General features: G+C 33.7%; 1 protein-coding gene across 1 annotated transcript in view; it reads right to left on the reverse strand.

Moving 5' to 3' along the window:
* LOC150098819 (proton-coupled zinc antiporter SLC30A2-like) overlaps positions 1-15,046 on the reverse strand; it is a 104,184-nt gene that overhangs the window by 34,564 nt on the left and 54,574 nt on the right. Inside the window, exon 5 of the mRNA XM_090404916.1 lies at positions 13,585-13,837. Coding sequence (XP_090261042.1) covers positions 13,585-13,837 — 253 coding nt within the window. The remainder of the gene's footprint in view (positions 1-13,584; positions 13,838-15,046) is intronic.

The following is a 15,046-nucleotide window of genomic DNA, read 5'->3' on the forward strand; positions in this document are numbered from 1 at the left end:
AGCCGGTTTGTAACAAACCAACCCAATGGTATATAATGTAGCAACATCATTAGAAAACATTAATATAGAGATAGAAGTGAAAAGGGAGAAACAAGTAAAAGAAAGAAATTTTAAAATAAGAATACAACAACACTTAGCAGATAGCCCTTCAGCTGCATTCTTCAATAGAGGCCTGGGATTTTATTCTTCCCATTCTAGTTATTATACTGTTTAATTCTTTTCTCTTATCAGGACACATACCAAATGAATTTGTAGCAAGCCATACCATTCTCATTCCAAAACTTAATAGAAATCACACCTTAATCTGCAATTGGAGACCTATTTTCTATCTAATACTGACTACAAGACATTTTCTGCATTATCAATAACAGACTCAAAGTGGGAACGAGATACATAATTAAAAGCATACAGGTGTATGGAGTTCCAGGCCAAGCAGTAGAATTTAATAGGTTTCTGCTATGTGATCTATTCAGCTTAGTTAATACAAAAAAGCAGTTAATGGCGGTGCTATCAGTAGACATTATTCAAGTATTTGATAATGTCCGACATCCCTTTCTTCCACATCCTCCAGCAAATTGGTGTAGGTAAAACGCTGCTATCTACTATCAAAAGAACCTATGTCAATTCAACTACCCACCTCCTAGTTAATGGGTTCCTATCAGACCCAGTCAAAATTCAAAAAGGAGTCAAGCAAGGTTACCCTCTTAGTCCATTGCTCTTTGCACTGGTTCTTGAACCTTTCTTACAGGAGGTCGACAATACACGTGCTTTGTGAGGAATAACAGTTCCTTCAACTATGAAGGAAAATAAGGTATTAGCAAATGCCAATGATGTAGTGGGCACTTTGAAGGATAATGATTCCATATATATTTGGAATCATAAATTTGGTATTTTGGAAAAATTCAACAAGATCAGTGGATTAACTGCTAATGCAGAGAAGGCAAAATTAAAGGTTTTTGGAAAGTGGGATCTTGGAGACATTCTTTTTCGACTAATCCCTACGAGAAAACACTCATTATACTTGGAATTCTGTTCTCCACTTCCTCAATATTACCAGTTCAAGAAACTGATATACAAGAACATTGAAACCTTAGAAGACTGAAAATAGGGCCACTTTCCTTTTCTTCTAAAGCCATAGTACTCAAAGCCATAATCTTCCCTGCAAAGTTGTATATAATAAATATTACAGACATCATAGAAGCTGAAGAAAAGCAATTACATAGTAAGCCTGTACAATTTTTTTGGTCCAGCCGATACTGAGAAGTTAAAAAGGAATTTCTTCGACTATCAAAGAAGCAGAGAGGATTTGGGCTTTCAGTATTAAAATTCCGCTATTTAAGCAATACAGCTTAAAAAATCCATAAAATATTTTAGACTAATGATATACATGCAGACCTTCTCCTGTACTACTGGAGTTTCATCTTCCCTTGTTTGGAATAAATGATTATAAAGGTCCAAAATCTGAGACTTTCCTGAATACTACAACAACATCTTTGCTTAACTCTAAGACTGCTACAACACTCTGGAATTGACATTCTTTCCATTAAAAAAAGTAAAATTTGGTATAAAGAAATCTTTAATCTCTTTTGCTGTGAACTTCTGCAGTTGGGTATTGACAATAGCACTTTGTTTCATAACTTACTGAAGTTCCAAGGATACCCTAACAGGAGGGATCTTGCTTGGAGAATTGCATATGGTTGCCTTCCAGTCAATACCATCAAACAGAGGCAATTTAACATCAGAAATCTCTGACATCTGTTACCAATTGGAAACAGTAGAACATGCATTCTACAGCTGCCCTCTTGCCCTGTGTAGTCAGAACACATTATGTAATGTTGGGCATTCCATTACAACAGAACATGTTTTTTTTTGTTTGTTTTTTTGCAGTACTCACCACCTGTCAGCAATGGAAAGAGTTTAATTTTTATAATTAATGAATTAAAATACCATTTATGGAAGGTTAGAAAGAAACATGGATTTGATAATCAGCAATATGACATCCAAATGCTTTATAATATTATACTGTGGAAATCTTAATGTTCAGTCAGTCGATTTTTGTATTTAGAAAGAAGTATTCTAGGAGATATCAGATTTTTGGCAAGGTGGTGTAGGCCACTCATATTATGCAATATTCACCGGGGGGGGGGATAAAATTCTGTCTATTTTTGCTATAAGAGTTTTTTAAATGGTTCCATCTTCTTAATTTAACATGGTCTTATGGTCAATTGCAGGGATGACTGGAGAGCAATCCCACACAGATAAGGCTAACTAACCACCTGGGAATCAGTCATCTTTGCACTTTAGTTTCAATTGGTCTTTTGGTTGTTCATCTACATGAGATTGGTGAAAAAAGAAAACTGATAGCCTTTGGCTATATGATATAAAAGAGCTGAGGCCTTTTCTCTATCTCTCATACTATCTATCTATCTTTTCATTCTCCTAATACCATCAGGCTCTCTTGCACCCCTTTACTTTTTCACCCCAATAAAGGTCAAAACCAGTCTGGGTAGTGGTCCTTCCCATAATGCATAGCACTATACATATCTGTAAGGATATGTGCACTGCATTACGGGATACTAAGGCAATTGATGCGTAGTCATTAGTCTCTATATATAAGTAGCCCAGTCGTGAAGTGACTTCATGTGCAAACTTTGTTTTCTTATAATTTCTTGGAATCTTTAATTTATAAAGAGGAGGTGTAAGCCACTTTGGCCAGCCTTTGAGAAAATCCATTTTTATAAGTGAATGAAATATACAAATGGAAAGTATAAAAAGAAAATTACAAAAGGTACTCAAAGTTTTTGTCATAATGATATTTTAGAGGTAGTCTGCATTTCTTTCGATGCCAATTACAGAAATGAACAATTCTTCCCTTCATTCAAAAAAATAAAAATAAATAATTATTGGTTACTTCTGAAAGGCAGAATTAGATTTTTTCAAACCCCCCCCCCCACCTTATCTGACTCACTAGAAGGACCTTTCTACTTGCATCTTCATTCATCTGTAAGGTCCAGAACTATATAAAATAGGAGAGTTATGTTTTGGGCATGTCCAGACACCTGTTCAAATCTGTCAAACAACTTACATATTAACTTCATGTGATAGGTACTCACTTAATGAAGCCGTGTGTACATTTAATTAATTACTAATAGTTTATCAATGTCACTTTTTTTTTTTTTTTTTTTAAGTATCCACATGCATCCTGTTTCATGGTAGGCTGCATGTGTCATTTATTCAAAAAAGTTCCTATGTGTGATGAAGAGAAACAACTAATAAATCTTAAAAGCAAAAAAATTTTTCCTTTCTCAGTAAAAGAAAGTATATGGAATTTATTTTCTGGATGCCTTGTGTAGCCCTGTGGAAATGGCATTTGCTTCCATAGTGACAGACCACCAGAAAAGAGACTATTATAAATACAATTCTAGTTGCCAACTAGAGGAACCTTTTTCTGGCCTTTTTAAAGCTGGTTTCCGAATTAGTTGATCTTTGGAAAACAGGCCAGTTGGGTTTCTCCCTCCTGGAAACTCAGCAGCAGCTGTCTCTGTAATCTCTCCCATCCATGCCTATGAAAATCACTGAGAGCATAGGGAAACTGTCAGTAACGGCTAAGGGTGGAGAGTAGCTACCCACCAGTCTTCAAAAAGTTATAGAGCTTAATGGCCTTTCTTAATTCCCTTTGGAAAATAAAAGACATTTAACATATTTATTTATTTGAAATGTATTTCGATTTTAAAGTAGGCAAGACAAGATAGGACCTTCATATATGCTATATTACAGATTTACAATTTCAGATGGACCTAAGTAGGTTTAATAGCTTTCATCGAACAATGAACAGTATTTTATTAACTGCTGTTCATTGATATTGAATAGACTGTTATTTCTGCTTAAAAACTACCATTAACCCAGTCTAAACATACGATAAAACAAACAAATTTAGCACCAGACATAAGGCCTGCATCAATATTAGATGTTGTACTGCTTGTACAATATCAAATATTGATTCATACATATCTCTTGGAAATCCAGACAGTGAAAAGCACTTGAGGTCATCATACTCAGTAAGTTATGAAATAGCAAAAGCTTGGGAAGCTCATACTATTGCAGAAAATTTGATTTTCCCATGTGCAAAATCTATTTGCACGTGCATGTTTGCTAATAATTTGGGGAAAAAAAACGGAGTCGATGCTGTTTTGTCATCCTTGAACAGAGTATATGCTGGTGAGAACATTTTTAATTTAATTAACTCATATTCTGAAAGAAAAACAAACTGACTAGTCTTTGTGTTGTGTAATTCGCATAGATAAAGCAAAATCAATATTAGCATATATTTTTCATGTGAAGCTTATTACTCACATCAAAAATATATGTGCTAATATAATGCTGTAATACATTACAGCATTCATAGACAAGCTCTAATGTTGAAATGAATGTTTTGACAAAAATGTACTTGATTATATTGTCAGAATAGTTAACTTCACATCACTGCAGCCAACATATTCCAAGCATATTCACTTCTTTATGTAAAGAAATGGTTGATGAGCATGTAATCCTTTTAACACGCACAAATATTATATGGCTATCATGTAACAAATGAATTATACATTTATTTCAATTAACACAATAACTAATCATTTTCTTCAAGGATCATCCTTTTCATCTCAAGAGATGAAAAAGATTATTCTTTTACTAGACTAAATATGGCTTCAAAGTTTAGCTTATTTGTTAGTTATTTTTCTACAGTAAATGAACTCAATCTATAATTAAAAGGCACATATATACAACAGTCTTCATTGTTCAAGACTGAACAGAAAGCATGATAAAAAAAAATTTATTTTGCGATGACTAATGATAACAGTACTGAGTGTTTTAACACATTAGATTCTTTTTTTTTTTTTTTTTTTTTTTAACCAAATATGAAATGACTTTGAAACACATTACTAAAAAAAAATATTAAAGAGCATCTCAAGTTCTTACAAGAGAACATTACAGAGCATTTTTCCACAAATATAAAAAAATCTGAACTTGAACTAATCTATTTGAAGAATTTTTTATGGTATTGGCCAATGACCTGAAACTAACAGAAAAATATTTTTGACATATCAACCTCAATTGAACTTCAAAGCTCATTCAAGATTGAAAATCTTGAAAATTATTGGATTGGAATAAAAGTAGACTATCCATCACTTAATAAAAAAGCTGTAAAAATCCTTCTGCCATTTTCACTACCTACATGTGTGAAAGCTTTTTCAACTTACATCTTGTTGAAATCAAAATACCAGAAAAAACTTGATGCAGAACCAGATTTGAGGATCTGTATGTCTTCCATTGAACCAAATGTTGCTACACTTTTTAAACAAACAAAACCATAAAAATATTAAATTTATTATTTTGACTTGCAACTATATATTAATACAGTAATACCCTGCCTTATGATGCTTTTCAGTTATGATCAATGTCAATTTATATGATGCCATATTTACTCACATGACGTTTAAGTGACATGAAGCTACCGTGAATCAAATCAATGCACAGTATTCGTGAATTTAGTTTATTTACATCATTGTTTGCTACGTTTTGCTGTGTTTTAGTGTTTCACTCTGTGTATAACTATTATTTTATTGTTGTTAACAATGGTAGATAAGATTCAAAATGAGTGATTTTGAATCTTATCTTCTTTTCACTGTTACTTCCAGTGAAAAGAAGCAGATATATAAATCAACACATTACATGCTGAGATCATCATCAAATTCCTGATATATATCCTCAAGGAGTGTACAGGATATGATAGTACTACATGAAAAATGTACATCATTACTAACTTCCTATTTACAATTTTCCTCCAAATCAGTCTGTTACCTGTCAAGACTCCAACATTATCAGATCTTATATTTCTATCTTCTAAGGCACTTTTTACTGTATTAATCCACCTATATCTTGGTCTTCCTCAGGTCTTTTTTCCTGCCAACCTGGCAGAGAACACTTGTTTTGTTAATCTTTCCTCTTCCATTCTGTTTAAGTGACCATACCACCTGAGATTAGCTCTACTAATGCATTCCTAGATGCTGACAATGTCAAGTTCTTTCCTAATATCCTCGTTTTTAATATGATATTGCCACTGATGCCATCTGTTCATGCCCCTAATCTTTCTCAGGACTCTCATATCTGTGATGTCTAGTTTTTGATCAAGTGTTTTACTTCTGACCCAGCTTTCAGATCCATAAGTTAAAATTGGCTTGAATACCATCTTGTATATAGTTAATTTCTCTCTTATTCCATATAAATTTATTCAGTTGACTTACTGAGATAAAATTTTTAAATTTAGTACCAATGGTGTATTGAACACTGAGACAAGGCTGCAGGCTGAACTTACCTCACATTACTGTTATCACAGGTAGTAAAAACAGAGATAAAGTTCTAAGTGAAGTGAAATTGCTACACTAGTTGATGATACAGTTATCCATCTTATTATCAAAATAGACAAACTTTTAATGCTGTAGATTGATGACCAAACTATTTGGCATGTTCCCTCAAGCTAAGCTATTCAGAATACCTTTTTTGTTTGCATATTTGATGAAAATAAATGTTTTATTTATATTGTTTACATACATAAAAGACTGCTTAAAAAGTTATTAAACCATTACATGCATTTACAAGTGAAGAAAAAAAGAAAGAAAAGGCAGAGAGTTTTATAACAATGAAATTTGCTATATGATGGTGTCTGGAAAGCATGACTAGGGTATGCCTGTTTAATGATTAAATTTTACATATACTGTGTATATACATGTTAGTTTATTATCTTACATTTATGCCATGTTAATAAATATATTTTCCTGACTAATTTTTACTTCTTTTTCATTCTTAAACACCATTGCTATGTATAGGTATTTAAGAATAATTTCATATTATTATATAATATAACTGATAAAATTTTATGTAGTACTGGAACTATTTTATAATAAACATTCAGAACTATTATTTATTTCAGAGAATATAAGCTTAGTAGTTCACAATAAATATATTATTGCTGAAAGGGGTTAGTAAGAAAGAAAGTTAGGGACCACTGTATAAGAGAAAGTCAGTTTTATTGGATGAAATTTTCAGTTATTTTCATAGTTGCTTTTTATTTTTGGAGGGAAAAAGCCATGTAACTTTCTTGCACCGATGTGGAAGGAACACTCTTGATATTCTACTGAAGGTTGATATGAGTGAGTCATGCTTATTCTTAAACAAAAAAAAAGTCAATTTTTGCTTGTTTCAATTTGAATATTTCATTCAAGATAAATGTATATGGCTCAATATGAGAATTAATTCTTAAGCTTTAAATGCTCTTTCAGGATCATACAAACGTAATGACTTCAGTTCGTGTACTTCATCAACAATTTCCTATAGTTTTGTGAGTTCTCTTGTAGTGTCTATATTTAGAGGTTATGATGTGACTTCATCAATGTTAAAGACTTTTTCAATAAGGTCTTTGGAATGAGACTAGATAACTTCCTCCACATCTTCTAATGTTATCCCAAGGCCGAGATTTGCTCCAAGCTGTGCCATTTCTTCATTTTTGCTGTTATTTAGTCAGTTTGAATCCTTTAAAAGTTGGCAGAATTTTGAATCCCAAATTTTCCATATACTGCTGATAATGATTTCTGGTTTCCATTCTACCATGCTTTGGCAATATTATCTATAGCATTACTGATGTTATGACTCTTCCAAAATTCTTTTAATGTTGACCTGCCTTCTTCATCAGTCACCATGAAACACTGTTCAAACTGAGCTCATTGTACTTTGGCTTCAAGTTTGTGATCCCATGCTGATCCATTGGTTAGCAGAAAAATATATCACTTTTGTGTATCTAATGCTCAATGTGACATTGAGCTATGAGTTATCAATAAGCATTGCTCTCTACTGCTGGCATAATAAACTGCCAACCAACCTTATTGGCAATTTTCTCCAAGATGAATTCTCCAAGGTTATTCACTTTCTCAAGTGTTCAACTTTCACGAAACTGGTCTAACTAGTCTTCTGGAAAGATTCTAAAAAGAACATCCATTATGAAGAATGCACAGAAGCTGCTGGGACACAAGACCTAAAAAAGTTGTCTACACTGATGTTTGGATTGTTCTTAAACAAAAAAAAGTCAATTTTTGCTTGTTTCAATTCGGAGAATTTCAAAGTTAAACAGTTGCAAAGATAAATAAACAAGTTCTTTGAAATTTCCCAATAACTGTAACCTCTGACTTCATCTGTTGATGCTGCCTCCCCATTTGATTTGATAAATGCTAGGTAGCATTAAGAATACTCTATCATCTAATTTGCTGTGAGAATGAAGCCTTTTCACTTCCTACTCTGGAGAACAAAAAGGCTACAGATACAGAGTATTCAAGTATTGAGTTCATGGAGACAAAGAAGCAGTGTTATTCACAATCTTTTACCAGGATATGTTGCTTTGCATCATGAGATACTAAGGTAAGTGATATGAAGTCATTAGTCTCTATATACGATTTGCCCAGTCGTGAAGTTACTTCAAGCACAAACTTTGTTTGCTTACACTTGGAAAAAGGATTAAACCAAGAATATAATTTCTTGGCATCTTTAATTTATAAAGAAGTACAGTCGTACCCCGACTTACGTGAATCTGGAATTACGCAGTTTCTTATATGTAGGTATTCCCGTCCCACTTCATGCCTCACCACTAGTCGTATCTTTCTGGCACTGGCCACATTCGCCAGTAATCCAAGAGCTCTAAAAAAATAAATCTAAAGCTGGCTTGCCAGTGATTTGGAAGTCAAATTCTAAAGCTTGGGTGACAGCTTCTATTTTTGAAGACTGGTTTGGTCACCACTTCACACCTGAAGTCGAACATTATTGCCAGTTTAAAAAAATTCCATTTAAAGTTATGCTCATTATTGATAATGCACCTGATCACCCCCCCTGCAACTTTAATTGATTTTGATCCATGTGTAAAAGTTGTTTTCTTGCCTCCAGATACAACCAGCTTACTTCAACCAATGGACCAAGGAGTTATCAAAACATTCAAAGCGCACTATACACGGCGTTCATTTGCAAGTCTGAATGAAGCTATGAGGCAAAATGAGCAACTATCTGTTAAAGAGTTTTGGAAACAGTTTAATGTTTTAGATGCTGTAAGGATTATCGGAGATTCTTGGGGTGAAATTTCCCAAAAAACCTTGAACGGTGTCTAGAAAAAACTTTGTCCATCCTTTTTTAAATGTGATATGGAAATGTTGCCAGAAACTGATCAAGTTGCTGAGGCAATAGAAGAAGTTGTCAACCTTGCAAGGCAATTAGATTTAGAAGTCGACAGTGAAGATGTCAGTGAGCTGTTAGACTCACAAGGAGCTTACAATCGACGAGCTCATAGAGATGCGTGAGCAAAGCACTACTGAAGAGACCGAAACCTCAGATCCAGTTCTACCAGAAAAGCACAAGACAATTGCAAAATTAACAGAAGGTCTCAGCTTAATTAAGAAAGGTTTACAGATTTTGGAGGACATAGATTCTAACGAGGAACGAATTGTAGTCACAAGGCAAGGAATAAAAAATCACTGGCTTGCTATGAAGAAATTTTGCGTGACAAGAAAAAGACATTATGCTGTCAGACGAATCTATGAGATTTTATGAAACCATTGACATCGAAATAACTTTCTTTTTTTATGTACGAAAAACTACAATTATGATTATATTTCTTAAAAAATATACGTGTTTTTTGTAAACCTTTGGTCCCAATTAACTAATATTTTGTATGTTTGTATATATAAATTGCACGCAAAATTATGCCCCGAGTTACGCAAATTCGACTTACACAGTTTTTATTGGTCCCACCTACCGCGTAACTTTGGGGTATGACTGTATAATCAAGTGGAAAAACTTTCAATAACTGTCACTGTTATAAAAAGTGTGAGTAAGTTACTGAGGCATGACCTACCCTTCGCAAAACCATTTTGCCTCATATATTATCCCATTCCTGTCCTATCTTGGATTTTTCCCTTAACCAACTTCTCCAATACCTTGACCACCATTCTTGAGGTACTGAATGGTCAGTAACTTGCTGCCTCAGTCTTGGAGCCTTCCTTATGTGATGGAACTATTTTCAAAACTTCTTAAAACAAAATTCTCTGGTCAGCATCCTTAAACTTCCATTTTCTCTCATTCTTGTTTCCTCCATTATCCCGGTACCAAACGCTCTCTCTCTGTCAATCACACATCAACCTCCTCAGTGAGAGGTCAATAATGGTCTCAAGGGGATGGAAAGAGAAGGATGATGTGTGATTAACAGAGAGAGCATTTGGTACCAGGATAATGGAGGAAACAAGAATGAGAGAAAATGGAAGTTTAAGGTTGCTGACCAGAGAATTTTGTTTTAAGAAGTTTTCTGTAAACTTGACGGTCATAATGTACAATAGAAAATTCAAAAGGCAATTTTAGCAAGGTGAATCCTTTAAGTGGAAGAGTTGATACCATTCAACAAGTGAATAGTAATAAAAGAATATAATAAATTTAGTTTAATCCTTTATCCAAGTGTAAGCAAACAAAGTTTGCACCTGAAAATATCTTCAGGATTGAGGTAAGGTGGTGCAACACCAGGCAACTCCGAGCAAAGGTGGACCAAGCTCTCATCACTCTTTGTCTCAGTATCTCCCATAATGCAAAGCACATCTCCTTGTGGACATTTATACTGCTATGCATTAAAAGAGGGGCCACTACCCAGACCGGTTTCAACCTTTATTGAGGTCTCATCAGTGGGAGGCAGACCCAAACGTGGAGATACTACACAGAAGCAACAGGAGAGGTTTGCCTCCCACTGACAAGACCTCAATAAAGGTTGAAACACCGGTCTGGGTAGTGGTCCTTCCCTTAATGCATAGCAGTATACATATCTGCAAGGAGATGTGCTTTGCATTATGGGATATACTGAGACAAGGAGCGATGAGAGCTTGGTCCACCTTTGCTCAGAGTTGCACCACCTTACCTCAGTCCTGAAGATATTTTCAGGTACAAACTTTGTTTGCTTACACTTGGATAAAGGATTAAACTAAATTTATTATAGTCTAACCAAGTGCAAAATAAAATTCCAACATCTTTCTCTAAATCTAGAGTAATTCAATAATATGGTGGTACACCTGTTGGCAACTTGTATAGGTAAATATGACCTCTCCTATTGCTTCTGCCTTAATATCTCCACGTTTGGATCTGCCTCCCACTGACGAGACCTCAATAAAGGTCGAAACTGGTCTGGGTAGTGGCCCTTTCCTTAATGCATAGCAGTATACATGTCTGCAAGGAGATGTGCTTTGCGTTATGGGAGATACTGAGACAAAGAGTGATGAGAGCTTGGTTCACCTTTGCTTGGAGTTGTACCACCTTACCTCAGTCCTGAAGATATTTTCAGGTACAAACTGTTTGCTTACACTTGGATAAAGGATTAAACTAAATTTATTATAGTCTAACCAAGTGCAAAATAAACTTCCAAAATAAAAGGATATATTAAGTAGACATTCCATTTCAACGTTCGAAGAAACGCAAAACGGGAAGTTTCATCTTCTGTCTCAAGGACACCAGTAATATCAATCATTTTATCAGAACAAGTGATGATAAAATGATTGAATTAGAAAAATCTGAAACTGTCAAATTGCATTAATAAAGAGGTTCTACTTTGATAGAATTTTTATGAAGTAGTAAAAGAAACTGTTTTTCTCTAGTAAAGAATATATAATTTTTGCTTCTTGTAATTAACTTGCCTGAGGTAAGAATATTATACTCTTAAATAAGGAAACTGCATGAGAAAAGGCCTGATCAAGAACTGACTCCAATGAACATTTATTGTTTAGCAGGAAACTTTTGAAAAACAAAATGTTCTGTCTGGTAGACAGATTAAGTACATGTAAAACAAACTATTAATAGAATGAGTCAGTGGGAAAATGAATATTCCTTTAAAAATAAAGGAAATCTCTCAAGTACAGTTTTATTTAGAAAACCATGAATTCAAAGAGCTTTTATAATTTTTATATATATTAATTATATTAACCATGTATATAGTTTTTAGTTAAATTAAATATAATTTTTTTTAAAATTTGGTCTTGAGTCAATCATTTCCTGGATTCTAAAAGGAATGAAGTTAAAAGTAAAAGTCATTGCACTAATCGAATTGTACTCTTGTATATTTACTTAACACTAGTATGAAAACAAAAGGTTCATTTGTAAGAATACATCAAATGTGTACACAAAACACACACAAATGAATCTGCATGGTCTCTTTACAGAGAATTATAAAGACTAGTTTCTTTTCCCCTTCCATAGTTAAGAAATTAAAAACAAGTGAAGGAAAAGTGAAGAGTTAACTACCTAGGCTGTTGATAAAAAAAAATAATTCTGTGCAAATTATAACTGACTAAAATGTCAAAATAAGAGAACTAGATGTACATTATACAAATGAATTGGAACTCTTGGAGTGGAAAAGAAAATGGGTGTATTCTATGGAACTGGCAAACAATAAAGCTGCCTATTGTGGTGAAAGTAGATAGCAACGGTTACATCCCTATGAAAGAAAACATTATCATACTATGAAATAACAATATAGGTAAATATAAATACTTTTTTTCATATCCTTAATCTTCTTAAACAATCTACAGTGGTTTATCACTATTATTAAGTGATAAATTACTGTAGTTTAGTCAAAATGAGATGAAAACGGTTTGGATATGCATCATGATGACAAGTTGCTAGGGACACAAAAGCTATTGGCTGTCTATGTTCGTTATTATTATGATGACAATAAAAGAAAGAAAAAAAATGAACACCCACATCACTGTACTTAACAGATGCCTGATGGTTGTAATACTTTAAATGTTCTTTATTGTAATTCAAATTGTAAGTGTACTGTGATATCTATTGTTCATTGTAAAGACATTCTCTTTTCTTGTGCTTCTTGTAATTAACTTGAATGAGGTAAGAATATTTATAGTCAGTGTAAGAATAATAATTATTTTTTTATGGGGGGAGGGGGGGGAATAAAGCATGAGCTTCCAAAAAAACAAAACACAGTCATATCCACATGAGACTGACTACAGGTGGAGGAGGAATGGAATCGGGTTTTAGAATCTTAACAAAATGGGTGACAGAAGCACATCACTCAAACTACTGTCAAACAGCAAAGAATTAAAGAATTAGAAATGTGTGAACTTGGATGCTGAATGCCAAAGACAAGGCATTTCAAAATAAGTGAAAAATTTACTACTCAGAAGAGAACAGAAGTCACACTCTTGGTGTCTGTGTGGGCAGGGAAAGAGTGAAAAAAATTTTCCTGGCAGAGAGGTGTGTGTGGGGGGGGGGACTGAAAGTCCATTTTATATGGATGCATATAATTATAGTGATTTAATGCAAAGCATATTTTAAAAAAATCCTGATAATTAAATGTTTTATGTATAGGGAAAGAATTTAAAATCCACATTTGGAAAAAAAAAAATCCTGCAAAGTTGAAAAGCTTAAGGAAAGCAAATGAATAAAAGTTTATTTTGAAAAGCAGAGGAAAAAAATAAAGCATGCTTTTATTAATTAACAGCAACTTACCATGTAGTGTATAATATATGCAGCAATTAGAACACCTATACTTTGTAATAAGTCACCTATCACATGAATGAAAGCTGCCCGCACATTAATATTTTGACCAGAATTACTTGCATTACTTTTTACACTAGCTTCCAAGTCACTATTGGGCTCCTGATTATCTTCGCCTACTGAACCATGGTTATGATCTCCTCCACCCAAACCATGACTGTGTCCATGATGCCCTCCACATGGACCATGAAGTACAATTCCCATTCTACAAAAGAAATAATTAAATGCTAAGCTATAGGACACACAAAAACAGACATATATCTTTTTAATATTTGGGTAGGGAGGCAGAGGAGATTTTTATGTAGCTTAGAATTTTATTTCATAAGAAAAGTGCCACTTTTCTTATATGAAATAAGACTGAACTCTCTTTCAGTTGGTAGTATTGAAGTTCACCAGAAGGGTGACAAGGAAATTATCGTTTAAAGCTACAGGTTACTGAAATGCTTCAAGCTGAGAACATCTGGCACAGGGTTTTTCCAATGAGGAAAGGTAAGTGTAATGTACTGTTATCAACAAAATTATAGAGAGAAAGCATATGGATGGAGAAATCTGATGAAGACATTAGGCACAATGCTCCCCCCCTTTTTTATTTTAATGTAAATCCAATGAAATGTTGTAAATCTATACTACATTAGTATTATCACTGTTAGTAGGCAACTAGGAGTTCAGTAATATATAAGAATCGTTTAAAGATACATCAGTCCTTATGAGTCCTTATGTGTACATATTCATGATCCTCATTTGAGCAAATGATAAGGGGTTCACAATGAATGATGGGAACATCTACATGAATATATCTTTCAGTAAAAGAAGGATTCCTGAAAAATTAAATGATCAGTGAGATAGTCTAAAAATGATAGAGCTATTATGAGGAAGAGGTGAACTGGCTATTCCTTTGACTAGGCTATATACTTTAAATCTCAGAACAAGGAAGATTCCACAGGAGTGAAAGCAATGTATGGTAATCCCATTACACAAGGGTGGTGCAAAGACTGATGTATCCGACTATCAAACTATTAGTATCTCTAGAATGGTGGTGGAAGATTTTGGAAAAGTTGGTTAGGGCTCACATACAAAAATGGGTTGAGGTTGACAAGAAATCTATATTTCACAATGAACAGAATGGGCTTACTAAGGGAAGGTCATGTTTGAGTAAATTGAACACATCCTATAATAAATTCTATAATTATGAACTTTGGAATCCCATAGATTATAGAATTAATGGATGTAGGAAATGTAAGCTCAGTCTGGTTTTGGTCTTGGAATGTGTAGTAGTCTAGAAGTCTTGCTGTGATAACTTATGTTTTTTTCTGTTTTTTTTTTAAATGGAGTAGGTTGAACAATGAGTAATTCCTACATATTCTAACTCTAGAGTTTCCTTTATCTATAAATAAATATTAAAAAATTATATTTA

The sequence above is a fragment of the Typopeltis vanoorti genome, chromosome 15 (assembly GCF_054136105.1).
Source record: "Typopeltis vanoorti isolate ZY-2024b chromosome 15, IOZ_Tvanoo_1.0, whole genome shotgun sequence".
In the NCBI taxonomy this organism is placed as follows: domain Eukaryota; kingdom Metazoa; phylum Arthropoda; class Arachnida; order Uropygi; family Thelyphonidae; genus Typopeltis; species Typopeltis vanoorti.